The sequence below is a fragment of the Grammomys surdaster genome, unplaced genomic scaffold (assembly GCF_004785775.1).
Source record: "Grammomys surdaster isolate TR1022 unplaced genomic scaffold, NIH_TR_1.0 126198, whole genome shotgun sequence".
NCBI lineage: Eukaryota > Metazoa > Chordata > Mammalia > Rodentia > Muridae > Grammomys > Grammomys surdaster.
Genome location: NW_021621003.1, coordinates 6,975,227 through 6,996,022, shown reverse-complemented (window position 1 = coordinate 6,996,022; position 20,796 = coordinate 6,975,227). Strand labels below are relative to the sequence as shown.

Below are 20,796 nucleotides of genomic sequence, written 5' to 3'. Positions count from 1 at the left end.
ATAGCAAAAAAACCCAGAGATACAAGAATCGCCACATCTTAGTTGATTGGGGAAAAAAAAAGTAACAACTAAAGTACATAGTATGTAGTATGAAGAAGGTACCTATGGAGACTGGTACCTTCTAAAGATTTTTATTTCACCTGTTCATGGTTGTAAGCATATCAAGGCACAAAATATTACTACCAGTTAGAATTTTATTTTGAATTCTTGTATCATTTACATTTCAACTTAATCATTTAAGGAAAGTTATTTATACAACCAAAAAAAAAAAAAAAACCACAAAAAACCTATAGGAGAAAGTAACCATCCCTACAAAAAACAGACACTGAAAAAGTCTGTTCCTTAGAGATCAAACAAGTCAGGTGTGCCGCAGTCCTTTAGTCCTACCATATAGGAATCAGAGGCTGGCAGATCTGTGAGTTCAAGGACAACCATGTCTACCAAGTGAGTTCCTGGACATCTAGGGCTATGAGACCTTGTCTCAAAAAGCAAACAACAAACAAACAAAACCACAAATATCTATTTATGTAGATATCGCTATATAAATTGTTAAGTGGTCCTTCAGGCTACAATGAAAGAACAATAAATAACAACCACAACCCATATTAATAAATATAGAGATTGGTAAAGGCAATTACATAAGTAAATATGAATTCCAGTATTATTGAATTTTTGGAATGCAATTGCTCAGATATATTTACACGTAGTGGGAGAAGGAAAAGCGCCAAGGTAGGGTCTTAATAAATATAAAGCCCAGGCTGACCTTAAACCCATGATCCATCTGCCTTAACTTTCTCAGTGCTGACATTACATTTCAAAATACATGAACTGTTTTAAGCCTATCGTGCTAAAGAAGATCCTGGAACAATTACTACATTGCTTTCAGCATCCCTTAATGAACTTCAGCCCTTCCTCCCCACTCCCCCTCTCAGGCTCTGGGGATCATATTATTCCTGTGCATTCTTCTATAAAGCTGATGTCTTGGTTTCCATGAATGAATGAGGACATGTGGTATTTGTCTTTTTGTCTGGCTTGTTTCACTTAACATAATGCTGCTTCAAAACGACAGGGTTTCATTCCTTTTTAGAAATGAATAGTACTCCACTGTGTAAATATATCCATTCATCCCCTGAAGGATATTTGGGTTTATTCAACGTTCTGGCTATTCTGTTGTGATAAATACAAGAGTGTAAAGTTCTGCCTAGTACGACTTCATTTCATTATTATTACTTTTATATTTATAAATGGCTTAAAGGGAAATGTAGGAGATAATCATTACAAAGCTGTATTAATGTGAACACAATATATAAAGATGTAATCATCAGCAGTAACTAAGCGGATAAGCTGGAGATGTAAAAGGAAAATGTATATTACATATTCAGATTAGGTTGTTATAAGTTTAAAAGGTTAATTCTAATTAAATGACACAGGAAAGGAAAAGGAAGAAGGGAGCCAAAATAATATACTAACACTATTCCATTACACATAAAGACTGTTACTTTAAGGTAAGAGTAAAATGTGGTACTTGTTAATGACTAAGTTTTGGTATCTCCTCTACCCCTGTCAATTTATATGTATTACAAATAGTCATCCAGCTTGCCATGACTGTAGTCATTTTGAGGAGTGACTACCAAGTACCCTGCAGTAAGCAACTCTGGTATGTTTCTCCAGTACAGTATAAATAAACCAAACAATTTGAATGGTATGTGGAGTTTTATGGCTGAACCCTGGTCCCATCAAAGCCAAGAATGTGCTGACATCTTTGAAATTATCTTGATATAAACCAGATACTTTCCCACTCAGATGAAGTGGATTTTGCCCTGCCTGCTACATAAGTCACCTTCTTTTAACCCAACTCACAGATCTGTAAATAGGTCCCCTGAATAGCCTGACAGCACTATGCTTCTAACATGTCCATCTTTCTTTCCTTCCAAAGCACCATGTGTCTGGTTATCTGTCATATGCTAGGACTGGAAGTGTACTGAAGCACTAATCTCCAGCAATACAGAAACTGGCTGTGTATGAAGACACGCCTTTAACAAGGTAGTTAAGTTAATGAGGCTATTATGGTGGGTCATAATCCAATCTGACATTAGTACCTAAAGAAACCCAGGACATAAGCACGCACAGTGATAGCCAGATCACCGAGCAGCAACATAGTGGCAACCTGCAGAACAAGATGAGTCCTGAACTAGCATCCAAGACTATGATAAAATAACCTTAGGCTTCTTTTGCTAAAATACATACATTTAACCATTTGATAATTAAATTTTATACACCATATTATATATACTTAAAATATATAATTGAAAATGTTTTAAGAGTGTAAGTACAACTGAAGAGATTTTAGTATTGGTCTATTATGATGATAAACAAAAGAGGGTGATAGTGGATTACTGAAGATTTTATTTACTAGTGAGCACACATACTAGAGAGATTAGTTTGCGTTTCTATGGGAAAACTGCTTGCTAGAAAATAAATCCTATTAGGTGACGGTATACATTTTGAATTCGAGGCACAGCGCATATACTTTGAGTCTAAATGCTTGTTTTATTAATCCTAGTGTTTCCCAACCATGTTCTTCACAGTAGTTACAAATCTATCATATAGAGTTATTTCCACCTACATGTGGCAGTCACTGAAGAGACTGATATCTGCATAAACGGCAGGTGAATGCTCACACACTGGGCATCTATTCTGCCCAACTCCCCAAAAGATCTCTTCAGAAGACATTGTGGGAGGAAGAACTAGAATGCTATCTTCCAGGCATGACACGGCTGATCTACTCATAGGATCCCAACAGCTCTGATTACCCTAATAGACATGACCTAGCCTGCCAAGATCCCAGGAAAAAGGAAAAGGCTCAAGATGAGTGGTCCTTCCAGGAGGGAAAAAAAATAGGAATTAATAAGGAATTAGTATGGAAGAGAAATCAGTGAGGGCAAGGAAAGTGTCTGTGATCAAATTACATTATATGCATGTATTAAAATCTTTATTATATTATAAACCAGTAAGAAATTTTTAAAATGAATTACCTATGACTAAAATGTCTATCAATTTAGAATGCTTTAAAGTTGAGTGGATGTTGTATAAAATTTTCAATCTAAAAGATCAATAATTTTTTTAAAGCAAAGTTAATCAGAATTGGTGATGTTAAAACCAGCATTAAAATAAAGTTTTAGTAAAGCAGCTAATAAAATTCTAATGAATTTCAGTGTACTTTTCTGGAAAAAAATTTTAATCTATAGGTTTGAAGCACTTTTATCACATAAAAATGAAGCCAATATTTTACTGTATGAGCTTCTGCCACCTTCTTTATAGCATGCTCAAATAGGATCAAACACTTCTGGAAAGACTGCATCCAAATTTCTGCTACTACATAATTCTTTTCTTTCTAATGCTTAGTATATTGTCATTGGAGACTTTTTTTCTGTCCCAAATAATTAATTCATTAGAAATGGGGGTCTTGATGTGTAGTCCATGCTGGCTGGCATTAAACTTGTACTCCTTCTGCCTTAGCCTCTACGTTTTTATTGTATTTAACAACTGGTATTTCTGTGTTTCTGTCTGTCAGTAGACAATGACAGACATCTTTTTGTTTATCGTTTAGGAGCTGGGGATTGAACCCAGGGCCTTGCAGATGCTAGACAAAATACCCTTCCATTAAGCCAAAGAGCCATAAACTAAGACCAAAGGCATCTTTTAGGTTCATATTCATGATGGCCTTCTTTTGTGTTCTTCATGTTGAAAATTATATTAAATATCACTTGAAAGAGTTGAAAGGTGAATGGAAATACATATTTTTTAATTTTCAATGAACCTCATTTTATTAAGAAAAAAACCTAGCAAATAAAGAAAACCACACACTGAAATTGGAAGGTCTGGTTAGTTGCATCTGTTAATTTTGGTATGTGAAAGTATGTTTTAGGAAACCATTAATATCACAGGTAAGAAAAATCACATTTCCTTTACATATGTTCTATGCAGGATAGACACAGAATGTAGCTTTTTGACAAATAAGGATTGTGAAGAGGGGCTGGAAAGATGTCTCAGCAGATATGAGCACTAGTTACTCTTAAGAGGCCCTGGGATTAGTTCCCAGAACCCAAACTAGGGGGTGGGGAGAGGGTGTCAGGGAAGAGAGCAGGCCCACGAATAGAAACCTATGCAAAAAAATTAAATCTCAGTGACAGTTGGTGGAATACACCTTTAAGGCAGTACACTTAGGAAATGGATGCTTGTGGGCAGAACTCTCTGAGTTCATAGTAACACAATGAGCTGCAAAGTGAGACCCTGTCTCCAAAAACACACAGAAGTACAGTAACAAAGAAGTGTGTGGAAATTGCCAAAGTCTGTACTTTTACTGCCTGTCAAATATGCATGAGACTAGATTTATATTTGAACAGAAGAAACACTGACAAATATATGTTTATATACAGTTGTGGCTCCATTAACATCTTCAGGGTAGTTAAGTAAATCAAAATACATAGAGGCTTCAGGAACATTCTTTTGACATGATCTGTTACATCACTTAAAGTATAAAAAAATATGATTACTGGTAATATCAGATAAAATGAGATCTACACTGTAAACAAATCAAGACATTCATTATCGAAAATGTTCCCAACCCTCTGGAGTCTGCTTGAGAAGAATCACAAACGTGAAGCTTTACAGAGGAAGAGCTTGCCTGACGAAATGCCCCCTTGGTTGTCTCAGAGCCATTCGAGTAAAAACCTTCTGGTTCCTGAGTGTGACTTTACATTGTTGATGCCTCTGGAATGACTAAGCTAATTCACTATTTTAAGTAAGTACCGGTTCATTTTCCACAAACTGCTGACTGAGAAACAGCTGTCGTTTATTCTACATGTCTGCTTTCACAGTCTTGCTGGTACCATGTCTAACCCAAAATTCTTTCTGTTATACTGTAACCCTGTTTCACTGGTTTCTGTCCCAATTACAGTTATTTGTGTGCTACCACGGCAACATCATAGACATGTAAGCTCTGTTTTTTGTTAAAGTTTGGATGTTGGTTATATCGACATGGTTATGCTTAATTTTATAACTTAAACTTATACACAAAATGACAACAGTATTAAAAATGTTAAAAGACAATCAAGTATCAATACAAAGTCCATAACTTAATGACAAACCTACATGCCTTTACTTACAGAAAGATTTAAGATGAACTTCAGTTTTCTCATTTATTCAAGTCAAGGGTTATACCAATACTACATCAGGATTGAAGACTCCAAGACTCTAAATATATTTTCCAGACCATATTTTATGAGGAGACGGGTATCTTAGTTCACTGTTTCCCCACTAAGATGATGACTAACACAGATAGCAGACAGTCTACCAACAGCTACTAAACAGTGAAAATAGTTCCTGCTATCATCAGTACCTGTGGGAAAGCCTGACCAACTTCTTATAACAAAGTTCATGTGAATACAGTTTTTGAAGCTATATGCTTATCCCATCCTCTCTCTTAGCTCACCAATCAGAAGGAAAAAAATAGCCAGAAATACTAGAAAAGTAAAAATCCAAAAAAGATACTCAACTTTACTGAAAGTTAGAATCACAGAAAGAGATGGCAGTTCTTATCTGGTAGCACTCTTCATGAATGAGTAAACAAAATTAAATGGCAAAAATCAAGACAGTTCTTTGCTTTTATCTTTTTATGAATATTAAAAAGCTGTCTGCATGCATGCAGTAAGCACAGAGGCCAGGGGTTCAGATGCCCAGGAAATGGTTGTGAGCCACTTTTTGGATGCTGGAAACTGAGCTCAGATCCTCTCAAAGAGTGGCCAGTGCTTTTAACTGCTGAGCCATTTCCCTAACCATTAGATTAAGAAACTTCTTAAAGAAGTAAGTTAATATGTTTAGCCCTAGTACTTCTTCAGTTATCAATTAAAAGAAGTATAATTCTAAAATTCAGTATCTAGTTTAACTCTTACAACTTCCATCCACTGTAGGACTTAATCTCACCTACAGATAAAGATGTCTACTCCCCCTCCCACAATGGATAGACTCCTCGTAGCTTCAAAGGACATCCAAATAATAAACAAAACAAAAAAACTTCAACTTAAACCTATTTCTAATATATTCCCAAGTTCCAAAGAACAAGTGCCTTCTCTGACTCCATGGTTTTCAAGACAGGATTTCTCTGTTTTGTCCTGGCTGTCTTGGAACTCACTATATACACCAGACAAGCCTTCAACTTAGAGATCCACCTAGCTTTGCCTCCCGAGCCCTAAGATTAAATGCATGTGGCACGACCACCCAAATCCATATTCTTGACTTGCAAATGTTACTCCATTATTAAATACATGAGTAAGGTCTTTTATAAATGACCAATTATGATAAATTATCAAGAAAATAAAATTTACTCTTCTAATCACATTACAGCTGTGCTTTTGCTTGGCAGTGGTTGTCTTTTGAGACTTGTTATGAGGCATTTCACTGGGACAAGAATATCACAGGCTATGTCTACACAATCCAATCACTGAGGTACATGAGACCCCTAAACACTGCTATGAAGCACATGACGGCATACAAGGTCATTAGCATTAAGTACATTTATGTTTTTTTGTGCAAATGACACTGCCATCCAGCTCCAGAATACTTGTCATCTGGCAAAAAAGAAACTCTACGGAGTAAACAATAACTCCCCAATTGTCCTCCTGGTCTTTGAGGATGACCGCTTAACATTCTGTATGAGTCAGACTACAAAAGATACCACATGTAAGTACAGACATAAAGTGTATGATTGTGTGACTTCACTTAATGCAATAGAAACTCCCTAGGGACCTTTTATAAGAACACCGACCCACTCTTCAGGGTCAACCTGCAGGACATTATCTAACTCCAGTTACTACATCAAAGGTTGCATTTCCACATAAAATTACATAGGAGAATTTGTGCTTCAAACTATGCATATGAAGAAGATATAAACAAATCAATGTATGCAGAAATGAAACTCCTGGATCATGAGGTTAATAGCAGCTTTAATTCACTGACAAACCAGCATCCCATTCTCAACTGCAGTGATACTATAAATACTCTCATCCTCAGGTCATGAGGTCTCTAACTGCCCACATCTTTGCTGATGACTTTCAATTTTCCATACTTCATTTGTCTGTGTCGATAGTAGACTTCTTAACAGGTACAGAGTAGGCAAAATAAGTGTTAAAAAAAACAATAGTTTAACATGAAATATTAAAGAGTCCCAAGAAATAAGAATTTGTCAGTCACTATTGAGTTAAGAGCTTCCAATATCTAGTAAGAACAAAAGGTGAAGAGAAGCAGAAAAGTGAGTAAGGACACCATCCTTCTGTACTCTCTGCCTAAATTCAGAGAATGCAGAGCTCTAATCCTTAGACTTTATAAAGAAATCAATGAAAGGAGGTCATGAGGGTGTGGGCATAAAGAAGATAAGTTGCATCAAAGAACAAATACCAGAGAAAGAGACAATTAGCAGACATCAAGAGGGCAGTGACGTATGATAGGAAGGAAATGTTTACATAAAGACAGCCCTGACAGTGCTCTGACCATGAATTTCTAGCCTCCAGAAATCTGAGAAATAAACTTCTGTTATTTAATTCTTTCAGTCTGTATATTCTGACATGGTCACCACAACAAATTAATATCCAAAATCAAAAATGTTAAGTCATTGTGTATGTGGTTCTTGGGACAGAACCCAGGGCCTTGTGCATGTTAAGCAAGCACTCTACCACTGAGCCCAAGGAATTTTTCTATGTATTTGATTTTTAAGAACAAATTACACTTTATTTTCTGTGTTGTGTGTATTGTGTAGATGCAGAAGCCAATAGAAACTTTCAGGAACAGATTGTCCCATTCTGTCATGTGAATTCAAGGGACAGAACTCAGGTTGTCAGGCTGGAAAGACCGCCTTCACCCTCTCAAGTATCTGATCAGTCATTAAAGAAATGGTAGAGTGACTCTCCCATTATGGTCATAGCTGACTTTGAACTTAAGCTTTGCCTGTTTCTGCTTCCTGGGTGCTTATATCATAAGAATGAGCCACCCACCCTACAACTTGCAACAGTGTTTTTAGAATCTCAATTTTAAGATAAGATTTTTGCCAAGTTTCTTGAGCTAGCCTCAAATTCACCATGTAACCCAGGCATGCGTTCAGCTTGTGTTTCTTCTGGCTTGTCTAAGAAGCTTTTATTACTAGCCTGAGCCACTTACACTGGATTTTGCTTGTTTTGCTCTTTTTGTTTTTTTATCTCCAACTGATCTGAGCTCACAATAGAAATAAATTGACAAAGACAGCCTTAAGGCATTTCATAATAAAAACCATATTTAAAGTTAATATTTACAGCTTTGGTGGCAGAGTATTTAAAATATACATTTAAATCAACTAAGAGTTAATAAAAATGAAAGAAAGGAGGAAAGGAGAGAGATAATGCTCTGAATTTTATTTCTCTGTTTTACATTTCTCCAGTCCTTGAAGTTAGTTAGAATTCAAAGAGAAAGCATTAGTCAACAAACAAACAAGAATGACCCTAGTCCATGAAAATTGAACTATGAGTACAAAGAGTAAGATACTAAATTAACTTTCAAATTGTAGCAATTAGCTTTTTCATACCCTTGGAGCTTGAAAACTAACATTAATTCTTAACATTGGATTAGCTGTTGATTCAGATTATATTTTAAAAATTTGTTTATTTCAATATTTACTGAATGCCTTGGATATTTTAAAAATATATAGATTCATATGCAAATAAACATATACATATGTTTATTAATACATAAAACAAACTTAGATGTTGAAATATAAATAGATTGGCCAGTTTTGATGGTTCATGCTTTTAATCTCAACCATCAAGAGGTTGAAGCAGGAAGATCACTAAATTTGAAGCCAACCCAGTTTACATGGCAAATTCCAGTCAGAGCTACATAGTGAGACTCTATCTAATATAAAAAAAAAACAAAGCAAACCAAAAGACACATATTTTATCCATGTATTTACATAATGAAGAATGTTAATATGGTGTGGCAATATCATTTCTCTATATCATATAGAATACAAAATTCATAGAGTTCTGTTATGTTTAGAAATGGGGTCACATTGTGTTTTCCAGGCTAGCCTCGCATCCATGATCCTCTTTACATGCATAAGCCTGGAAAACACCTCAAATTACAGTGGATGTGATTACCTCCACAAAATGAAAAGATTTTTATTACATTAACTAACTTAGTGCTTGTCATTCTATTGCTCCAGAGGCAAAATCAGTAAGGCTGGCAGAAGTCTGAGGCCCAACTAGTTCACATAGTGAGTTCTAGGCCATCCAAGTCTACAGAGCAAGACTCTGCTTTCAGATAACAGAAGAGGGCATTGAGCCACTGAGGGATGAAGGGATGAATTTGGCAAAGTAGTTGACATTATAAGTAAACAAAAAAGACATTTCACTTAGAAAACAGAAACTAGGTTTACCCATGAAATAAGAAGTTCTACTACACAATAATGTAAAAAATAATAGTACTAAATAAACATATGAATTATTTCCGAGGTTATCAATAAAGGCAAGTTAAAATAATTTTTAATAGATGTTCTGTTAAAGACTCAAATGAAAACAAACAAAACTCATTTTTGCCAATAAAATTGGAAAAGATTATGTAAAATAACCAAAAGTTTAGAATTATTTTGATACATTTTCATTTTAAATTTTAAAATAATTAACTAACCTGAGCCACTTTCATTGAATTCTGCGTAGAGCCACCAGCATGATATTCAACTTTGAATTTTTTTACAAGTTCATCAAACCTACAATAAAATCACAGTAGAAGGTAAGTTAGCATGTCGGTTTTCACAACCTGCAAATTCTTCTAAATAAATGTAATTAGCGATTTTAAATGTAAAATCATATATTTTCATTCAAGAAATTAATTTCTTCTGTAAATATATAAATTTAAGAATCTAGAATATATATTTTCTCAACTTAGCCATTATACTAAATAGACAGTAAATTTGCCAAATGAAGATTGCATATGTCATATTGGTTATTCAAAGCCAAAATTCTGTGGATAGAAAGGTATAGGCCTGCAATCCCAGGAGATAAAGAGATGAGGTCAGAAACCAAAGGTTATTCAGGTGACATAGCAAGATCAAGGGCAGCCTGGGCTTCAGGACACCCTGTCTCAAAAGCAAAACAAAACAAGAATAAAAAGCTTCATCTGAGAATTCTATGAAATTTAAAAATGAGTATACTTTTCTTATTACACAAGAGTTTTTTACAGGAAAAAGAAATGCCCTTGCAGTCATTATGAAAGACCTAAAAATTATACCTTTATATTTCAAAACAGATGAGGAGGCATGCCTTCAGTCCTAATTCTACAATACACCTTGCTGAGTTTCAAAAATAAATTAGAACAAAATTTCAAAGGTACAACAAAATAACATTTTCTAACAAAAATCAAATATAATAAATAGGTAATAACAGAAAACACAATAAGATATGGGTTTTAAGCAATGTATTTGTAAAACTATTTCCACCTTAAGCTCAGAGTTAAATTTAGTTTGATCTGCCATACGAATGCTCTTATAAGAACAATGTAAAGATTCATAGGCTACACAGAAATAAAAATTAGTTTGTTCTTCTTTCGTTTCCTCAGTCTTCCTATTTTTCCTATTTCCTTCCTTCCCGCCTTCCTTTTCTCCTAACAGTTTTAAGTTATAATGTGTTAAGTAGAGAGTACATGTAAGACATGTCAACAGACAGCACTGCAAGTAAAGCAAACAAACAACACACACACACACACACACACACACACACACACACACACAGAGTGTACTACACACAGCCATATTCACTCACTTGAAATACACCACAATTTTTCATGTTTGCATATCCTGAATTTTTTGTTTTTCCATATGAAGTAGAGAATGGCTCTTTCCATGTCTGTGAAGAACTGTGTGTTGGAATTTTGATGGGGATTTCACTGAATCTATAGATTGCTTTTGGTAGGATGGATATTAAGATTCTTTCACACAAGAATACTTTTCCAGGGTTGTGGTAGTTGGAACCTGAATGGCCCCACAGGCTCATGTACTTCAAATGCCTGGGAAATGGAACTCTTGAAAGGATTAGTAAGTGCGGACATGTTGGAGGAAGTGTGAAACTGGGGGTAGGGTTAGGGGTTGCAAAAGCTCAAGCCAGGCCCAGTGGCTCTCCCTCACTTTCTGCTGCCAGAATATCTGGATGTAGAACTCTCAATTCCTCCAGCACCATAATTGCCTGCAGGCAGCCATGCTCCCTGCCATGACAGTTATGGATTAAATCTCTGAAACTACAAACAAGCACGAATTAAATGCTTTCCTTTATAAGAGTTGAGTGGTTAGGTGTCTCTTCACAGCAACAGAACACTGCCTAAGAGAAGACATATCTGTAGCAGTATTTATTATACCACATTTATGGATGATTGTATCTGTCAGTGGATACTTAAATTGCTTTTCTTTTTCCTACTATGAATGCATACACAAGTATTGAAGACACATCTTCATTGTTATTTGGTATGTGTAATCCTCTTGATTTGAATGATTTCCTGTATGTTTTATTTTCTGAGGAACTACCTACTTAGGAAACCTTGATTGTCTAACTATGAGTAAAGAGCCAAAACAGAACAGTACTTTTCTAAGAAGACAACTAGTTGAAGAGGCAGTAAAGGGATATCATTAAATGAGGAAACTATGAAAAAAAGCAGATCACAAATATTGAAAGACAAGTAAAAAGATCTACAAAGGTGACTATAAATATCAGAAATGTCAGAAAAGAAGACCAGTAATAATAAAGGGTTCCTTTATTTGCTTCTATCTCCCTCCCCCACTTAATTATCATAAAATTCTATTTCAGGAGTACTTTCCCAGAGAAAACTGAAAACAGAACAAAAAAAATTCCCTGTAAAAAGCAATTTATCTTACCAGAAAATAAAAAGATAAACCGAAGTTTTCAGCTAAGAAGAAAAACACAATCTAGACTTCCCTAAGCCTTCTCTAAACATATAGAATAAAAATGGAAGAGCTTTAAAAAAAAATTGATACGGACTTCTGGTCTGGGCCTGAGCACAGAACAGATCCCAGGTGGCAGCTCTGTGCCCAACCTCACAAAACTCAGAGGAAGAGGGCCTCCCAGGAGATCTAACTCAGGCAGTATCTCAGGTAAAAATGAATCACCCATGATGTCTGCTGTTTTAGAAGTTCTAATGCAGATGCTGGCCTCTGAACTTACACTACTCAGACCTTCGATGGGCCATTGTCAAGAACATCAAACAGCTAGAGATTGACATCACTAATTTGAAGAAATCCCTCATTTCGCTGTCTGAAGAGACCTCCAAAAATTTCAAAGGACTTTATTGGACTTGATTTACTCTTTTACAATAGAAAACTCTGTATAAAGCTCTTGACTGTGTACAGCCCTTAAAGAAGAATGTTGCCTTTGCATAGACAAGACAGGGATGGTTAAAGAGAGCATGAAAAAGGTCAGAGAAGGCCCTGAGAAAAGACAGAGAGATAAAGAGAAAGATGAGAACTGGTACAAGAATTGGTTTTCAACCTCTCCATGGTTGTCAACCATACTTCCTCCCATCTTGGGAACATTAATTGGGTGATTTTTGCTTATTTCTTTTGGTCCCTGGGCCTTAAATAGGCTGACTAACTTTGTGAAACAACAGATAATTTGGTATCAAAACCAATTCAGATACATTATCATAAGTTAGCTATGGAGGACCACGAGCCTCAAGATGAGGTCGTTACTCGATCCAGGGTGTTCCCAAAACCCATCACCACCCAACCTATAAGAGGTGACTTCCGCCCCTAGACCAAGCAGAGAGGGGCCACCCAGAACCCCCTCTGACTGATGATCTGAATTCTTGCTTAGGCTGTGAGGCTAAGCACTGCAAGGTAATATAAATAAAAGTTAAAAATATCTCTCTGGGTTCCCAGAGGGACAAGCCTGACTGCATAGGGGTTGATGTCAAAAGTATCCCCTCTCCAGGAAAAAGACATTGGGATGGGTATGGCCCTCATGCCTCACTGGACAACGACAGGGGGATTGGAGCCATTACAAGGTCCCCTTCAATTACTGGAGGTCAGGGCTCTATCCTTGCCTTCACAAGATTAGAATCACCACAGCCCTTCTACACTTAGAGAAGGGAGGAGATGTCAGGGGCAGCCCTGCTTATACACTGAAGGCCTAAAATCAGCCATAGGCCTAAAATCAGCAATAGGCCTGTCATATATGTATACTAACACCAAGTCTTGGGTCTCTGTGGAAAAACATTGAAACAGATGGCTATAAGCTATTGTAAACAGGAAGCTTTTCTGGAAATTTATCAGCCTGAGTTGTCACAGACCTTGTAAATAGGTAGCCTTGGTGGATAATGTCAACTTAGATAAGGACAAGTGAATCATAGGCAGAGTCATAGTGACCTGTCCCCTGAACCCTCACCCAGCTAATACCCTATTCTGGAAGATATCTGGACTCCCCCTGAACACCCATGCTGCAGTCCCATCCCCTTCCCCACATCCTGCCTTTTTGTGTTTATAACCCCCGTGCAAATAAGTAAAACTTGTGATTTGATTTAAAAAATAAATAAAAATATATTTAAAAACGAAAAAAATTGATAGTCTAGAAAGGAAAAAGAATTAAAGTAACACCAATTTTCTTGTAAAATAAGCAAAGTATATTTTATGCTATAGAGAGGGTGAGGAAATTTCAGTAACTATCCAACTAAGTATTTATTAGCTTCCAGAAAACAGATACACATAGAAGAATAAATAATTTTGATTATATAAAAAAATGAAGTTTTCCTACATAAAATAAAACAAAAAGTCTAACATTAATAAAAATAAAACTTTAATATTCATCTAGTCTACCTCTCACAAATAAAAATATGAAGATCCAGACTAGTGTACAATGAATAGAAAAAAACTGATAAATACTGAAAAGCAATGAGCCCCTTGCTAGTAATCAAAAGCATCCCTCCTTAGTAATCAAATACTTATATAGTTTTCTCCACAAAACATGTAATTAACTGTATAACCTATACTCAGAATTAACAGAAATCTGAAAATGTTGACAAATGACAGTATCCGTGACAGAAACCTTTCAAAAAGTAATTTGACAATGTACACCCTAAACCAACAAACCAATCAACCAATTGATCAATTAATCATTCAGTTAGTTTATCCTTCTCCTTCTACCTCCCTCCCCCACTTAGCTATAATAAAATTCTATTTCAGGAGCACTTTCCCAGAAAAAACTGCAAAACATAAAAAGTTCCCTGTAAAAAGCTGCTTATCCTACCATGATAGTAAAAATATAAAACAACATAAATATCCAAAATCCGCTGAATGAGTCAGGATAATGGAAAAGGTTCTGTGCAACTATAATTATCTACAGGCTGTATTACAGGACATAATTATGATATTGTGTGTAGTTATGACTTATAGCTAACAGCCATGTATAATAAATAAGTATGTAACAATGACATTAAAAATAGGTGTGGTATGTGACTCATCCTTTGACCCCCACATTCCAGAAGACAGTGTCAGGGAGATCTCTGAAACCCAGGCCAGCCAAAGATATAGTGAGACTTATATCAAAAGTATGAAACCAGTAAACATAAAATCAAAAGAACAAAAAATGCTGGGCAGTGGTGACACACGCCTTTAATCCCAGCACTTGGGAGGCAGAGGCAGGCAGATTTCTAAGTTTGAGGCCAGCCTGGTCTACAGAGTGAGTTCCAGGACAGCCAGGGCTACACAGAGAAATCCTGTCTCGAAAAACCAAAAAAAAAAAAAAAGTAAAGCATGAACATTTTTTGTTATAAAACACCAATATAATTTGGGACAGTTTACATTTATCTTTCAATATAATTATCAGAATGCTCCACTCAAAATTAGAGTTTCTTATTTACAATTAATAGAAAATAACCAGGAAGAAAAATATTAACACTTATAGTGCATCTTTTATACAAACCTTTTCTGTGTTCCATCATGGATACATTTAAATATTTTTATATGCGAATGCTTTGATTCATGTCACTGAAATTCAGGTTAGAATTTCAGAAGAAGTACATTATATGAAAAAGAAAGGACATCTTATCTTTCTAAAGTTGTTTGTTGATATTTGAAATACAGTCTCACTGTATAGCCCCAGCTAGCCTGGAACTCACTTTGTAGACCAGGCTGGCCTAGAACTCATAGAGATTCACTTGACTCTGTCCTCTGAGCACTGAGATTAAAAGGCCAGTGAGACAAAAAACCTGGCTTCTATAAAATTCTTGTTTTATAGTTTATGTAGGAGAGACGTTCTAAGTAATGCTTCCAACTGTCACATCACAAGCTCCTTCATGAAAAACAATTCCTGGACAATTAACATAGTTGTTTTACATCTGCTTCGGTTTTGAGGAAAGCAAGGGCAGTACAAGGGAGAAGAGAGGCCTCAAAGACCAATGAGTAATATATGAAGCAGCAATTAACACACTGGCTGCTTACTAATAAATATCTTGAGACTGAGTACCACATAAAAACACATAAAGTTATCAAGTGCAATGTTCATATGTAGAAACAGTACATTCTAAAACAATGATACCACTGACTTCTGGGGAAAAAACGAGACTAAAACTGATGGATCCCCAGCATTCCACCACAATCAGCAATGGGCTAACTGTGGGACTGCTTGGCAGCTACTAAATGACCCAGTAAATACGGACTAACAGCGTCATTCAGAATAAAAGTCCTTTGCCACTGAAATCGAGGCACAAGTACTAAAGGAAATAAATGCAGGAAAGTATATTACAGAAAAATTCACCTCTTGGAAAGCATTTTATTTATTGTTATTATTCAAGGCAGGTTATGTGAAGGTCAGCGATTCAACAATTTAACAGACAAGAATGATGGAATAGCAAGACACAGTAACTAGTTTTTGCTTGCTCTCATTAAAATACAAAAAAAAAAAAAAATCAAACTGGTCCTTTCATAAGATTCCCAGTTTCCAACTTAAAGAGTTAGAATGAAGAATAGTAAACAATTTTCAAGAAGTTTTATTTGACAATAGAAATCTGCAGAATTAAATAATTCATGCTTTGTGATATACCAACTTAATTTTGAAAAGTTAGCACTCAAGAATAAAGAATGGGGTTGGAGAGGTGGTTTTGTGATTAAGAGCACTCTCTGGTCTTCCAGATGTCCCAGGTTTGGCCTCCAATACTTGCATAGCCTGCTCATAACCATCTATAACTCCAGTTCTAGAGTCTGACAGACTATTTATAGGCTTTAGAGGGGACAGGCTCACTGCATCCTTACATGCCCACAAACAAAACACACAAAATTAAATAAGAAAAAACCACAGCCACTTGTAATTGCCCATACCACTAAGATACTCTGCAGAGGTAGGGGTAGTCCAAGGCCAGTCTGGGTGACACCTTTGGGCTCAGCAGCTATGAGCACTGGCCAGAAAGGCTGACTATTTGAGTTTCATCCCTGAACCTAACATGGAAGGAGCGAACTAACTCCAAATAGTCATTATTTGAACTCTTCATGTTTGTGTGCACACATACAGAAAAAAGCAATAAATTAAGTCTTCTTAGAACAGTATTTGAGGGGAGTCTCCTAGAAATATTCACTATAACTTAGAAAAGCCATCAGGAGACTCTTTTAAGTCTACGGATGTTGATAGGAACAGAAAATAAGTTTTGCTCCTATAATCTAAAGGTGAACATGCTGTGATATCATTTCTTTCTATTCCTCTCTCTCTCTCTCTCTCTCTCTCTCTCTCTCTCTCTCTCTCTCTCTGTTTTGTCTTGTTTTGTTTTTCAAGACAAGGTTTTTCTATGTACCTCTGGCTGTCCTGAAACTCACTCTGTAGACCAGATAAACTGCCCTTAAAAACTCAAGAGATCAACCTGCCTTTGCCTCTCAAGTCCTAGGATTAAAGATGTGTTTTACTCACTTTTAAGGTATAGCTTCCAAAATAAATTTGTAAACTGGCAAATCACATGGGAAAGTTAATAAGAAACTTTAGGAACACTTTCTTTTCTGATATTCCTGAGTAGCAACAATAACAAAGCCACAACTGACTATGGTAGTATACTTTACATTACACAAAATTAATTCCTGAGAAACACCCTCCTTCCCCTCTCACTCCCACTTCCGCCATAACTTTAGGTGCTAGCAGTGAGACCCTGGTCAGCCAATCAGTAGTGTGACTATTAACATTATTACTTATAGGAAAATCCACATTGAAGCTACAATATGATGCTTTTTTTGTTTTTCAGGAAAGACTTGAAAAAATTGAAAACATTAAGCAATGAAAATACCAACAACTGACAAGATGCAACACATATGAAGGGACACACCTCTGGCGGAACTCAGAAAAAAAAAAAAAGGTGTTTGATGATTCCTTGGGAAAATTTAAACACATAATTACTATTATAATTCAGACATCACAGCAGTGACTGGGCCCTTATTGTTTCAAAAATGAATCTATAAATAAACTAATTGATATGTCCATAGGAAGGAAACTGTTAATAAGAAAAATGAACAACTGATGTTATGGATTACTCTCAGAAAACACTGTAAGCTATGTGTTTTCCAAAGAAGCCAGACACAATAGCAAGCATACAAAACCATTCTTTTTTTCTGGCTTTCTGGATATGACAAAACAAAGGGGTTAAGATCAGCTACCACAGATGAGGGGTTCTGAAGAGAAGCTAATTACAAAGAAATGTGTCTTAGAAAATAAAACATTTTCAATATTTTTGATGATGGTTGCACAGTACAGATAAAATAATTTAAAATGTTATAAACGAGGAGTTAATTTGTTACATACAGTATACTTGAGTGTATGTTACTGAACTTGACTTTAGAAGACACATAAAATCCTTATCACTATCGTATTTTTTCCTATTTTTCTACTAATAAACCGAAGTTTTCCTGGCTTGTCTTTTATGTGGACCTCTGAAATCATTTTAGTGTGTGTAGAAAGACTGAAAAACCTTAAAACCAAGAGTCAGAAACTCACCAGTGCTTGGCATTTTTCATCTTACCGTCTCTCAACAGAGAATTAAATGTGTAGCTTTTCTGAACCCTAGGCTGCAGACATTTTGGACTTCTGTCATTTATAACACAGGAGAGTGGAAACTTCCTAAGAAGATGAAATGTGTGTCTCTGAGATCACTTAAATGCTTTGGTTCGAAGGCATATGTCCAACTCCAATCCAGTGCACTGACGGAGTGGAAGGAGAAATCCATCAGTAAGAAGCCTGATTCTGTGGTCTAGGACAAAATGTCATTTCCCATATTTGACAAGTTCTTAAACAAGTTGGATCAGGATGGATCAGTGATGGTGTACCGGAAAGGGGACCTGCCTTATGCCCCACAAGCCCTGATCCAAAACAAAGGTCTGGTGCCAGGAGCAGAGTTATTCATTTAACAGGTGAGCATGTCTATTCTTGACAGACATATTTTATTACCTTCATTATCAACTAAAACAGCAAGTGAAACGTGGTTTCTGGCAATTGGAGTCACAAAACAGAAGAAAGATGCAGAGAAAATTGGCACTCCAGTACAGTTGCTCAAGGAAGCTAACAGAGTTTTCCAGTAAATTTTAATTTAAATTTGGTAAAAAAAAAATTTTAACTTTTTTTGTTTTGAGACAGGGTCTCCCTAAATAGTTCCAGTTGGTACGGAACTCACAGAGATCCACCCGCCTCTGCGTCCTAAATGCTGAGAATAAAGGTATATGACACAATGCCTGGCTTTCGTTAATTCTTAATTAGCAAATTGCCTAACTGGTGTGACATGAAGCAACTTCTACTTAAAATGTAGGATACCATGATGACAATGGAGGATATATCACCAATTATTGTCTATGGAGAAAATAAGAAGTATGAACAGGAAAGCATGAAGATGAAGAACATGAAGAGCCAGGTCATTCCATTTTCAATGAAACTAAAGTCACTGTGCTATATAGAAGTAGGGGAAGAAAGATTGTGGGGTGCAGAGAAAGGTATGCACACTCAACATACATCTGAAGAGAGACGGTCTCACACTGCATTAACTACCACAGCATAGAAGCAAACATCAATAATTTAAAACAGTTCGGGAAGGTAAGACATATGAGAAGGGATAAGACACTTAATTAAAATCTTCATGGGAAAACTCAAAGAAGTTAGCTTCCTTGAGAAAGCATTCATAACTGCCAAGTAGGATTTTCAATTTTCTTTCCTAAACTTCTCATCTAAACAAATAATAAATGTAAAACATCAGTAATTCCAAACAGGTTATAGTTATTAAGACCAAATGTTAATAGAATAACGCAGGGAAGGAAATCCATAAGCAAACTGTAAGATTCAAAGCTTTGAAATCTTTTACCACAAATGTTCAAGTGAGGTTAAAAAAAAAAAATCACTCCAATGTCAGACTGATAAAAGCCAAAGAGCATTCCCACATGTGCTTATATTTAAGGATATTTGAAAAGGATGGAAAAAGTAACAGTCGTTCAAAGTTAAAGTCAAGCTATTAGTTCATGAGGATTGTAATTAGAGGCATTTCTCTACTTTCTAATGTTATTCCCTTTGATAAAGAGTTGGTTTTAAGCACGTGCTGCTTAGATAAGCCGTTACTCTACTCAAGTCTAAAATTTTTTAAGGTTTAATTATTCCCATTTATAACTTTGGAAATGGAGGGTTTTTTAGCATGTGAGATAATCAAATATACTGTTGAAAAGTACTTTCTAAGTATAGATGATTAAAATGATTGCTCCTCAATTTACATAAATGACATGTGCATTAGGTTTCAACCTATCATAAAAACATATAACTAAATTCCACTAACCCCATTTACAATTTTCATTAAACAGTAAATTGTTTGACATTTACTTTTAAGCCATGCAAGGAAAAGAAAAAAATACTGTAGGAAAGTGATCCTTGAAATGACATGTGGAGTCTCTGGGTAAGCAAAAATGACAGCCTGTCCACGGGTGACTCCAAAACACAAATTACACGCTCTTCTCGTCTTTCTTTATTGGTTTCCTTTCTGTTCTTGCTTTTATTAAAGCCCACAGTTTAAGTGGGACAGGGTTTCTCTGATCACAGACAAGTTCTAGAAATCTACGCAGTGGATATGGAAAATGGTTGAGCAACAGCTAATCATTTTTCTCTGTCAAACTTTAAAAACAAATCACTCATCAGAAACACTCAGGCAGACATTTAAATCCCCATCAAAATATATCATACTGAACTTCCGATTCCAAGTAACTAATAATGTGTCACAGCCAACATTTCTGCTGACAACAACTAGAAAAGCCATATAAATATGAAGTCGTATAAATAAAGACACCAAAGAGGAATGTTGGCTCAGTTCTATGGAAAGGAGAACTACTGCAAAAACAGGCTTTACCCAGCGGCACTCTTTCACATCCGCACTCACCTGCTGCTGGTAACAGGAAGCTAGAAAGAAGCAACCTGACATCTACCCATCCTCACATAGTTGTGCCCAGTCACAAATCTGCTGAATTCCGAAACTGAGTGACAAGCTAAGGAGTCTAAAAAATCACCTCAAAAACAAATAGTTCTCTTGGGTGGTACTTTACAAATGAACAAACAAACAAAAACCAAAGAAACAACAACAAAAAATACCATACAGGAAAAGGGGAAGTAAATCATGTTGGGAAAGAAGAGGAAAGCAGCAAGAGTTAACAATAAAATAAGTAACAGACCTTGCAGACTGCACCTCCTGCCATATTGCTCTTCCTTTTCTCTAGGAGGTTAG

General features: G+C 36.0%; 1 protein-coding gene across 2 annotated transcripts in view; it reads right to left on the bottom strand.

The window, feature by feature from the left end:
- The window catches only part of Adk (adenosine kinase), a 407,949-nt gene that overhangs the window by 267,329 nt on the left and 119,824 nt on the right, over positions 1-20,796 (bottom strand). For both annotated transcript variants that reach the window (XM_028758526.1, XM_028758527.1), the window contains exon 4: positions 9,712-9,790. In XM_028758526.1, coding sequence (XP_028614359.1) covers positions 9,712-9,790 — 79 coding nt within the window. The remainder of the gene's footprint in view (positions 1-9,711; positions 9,791-20,796) is intronic.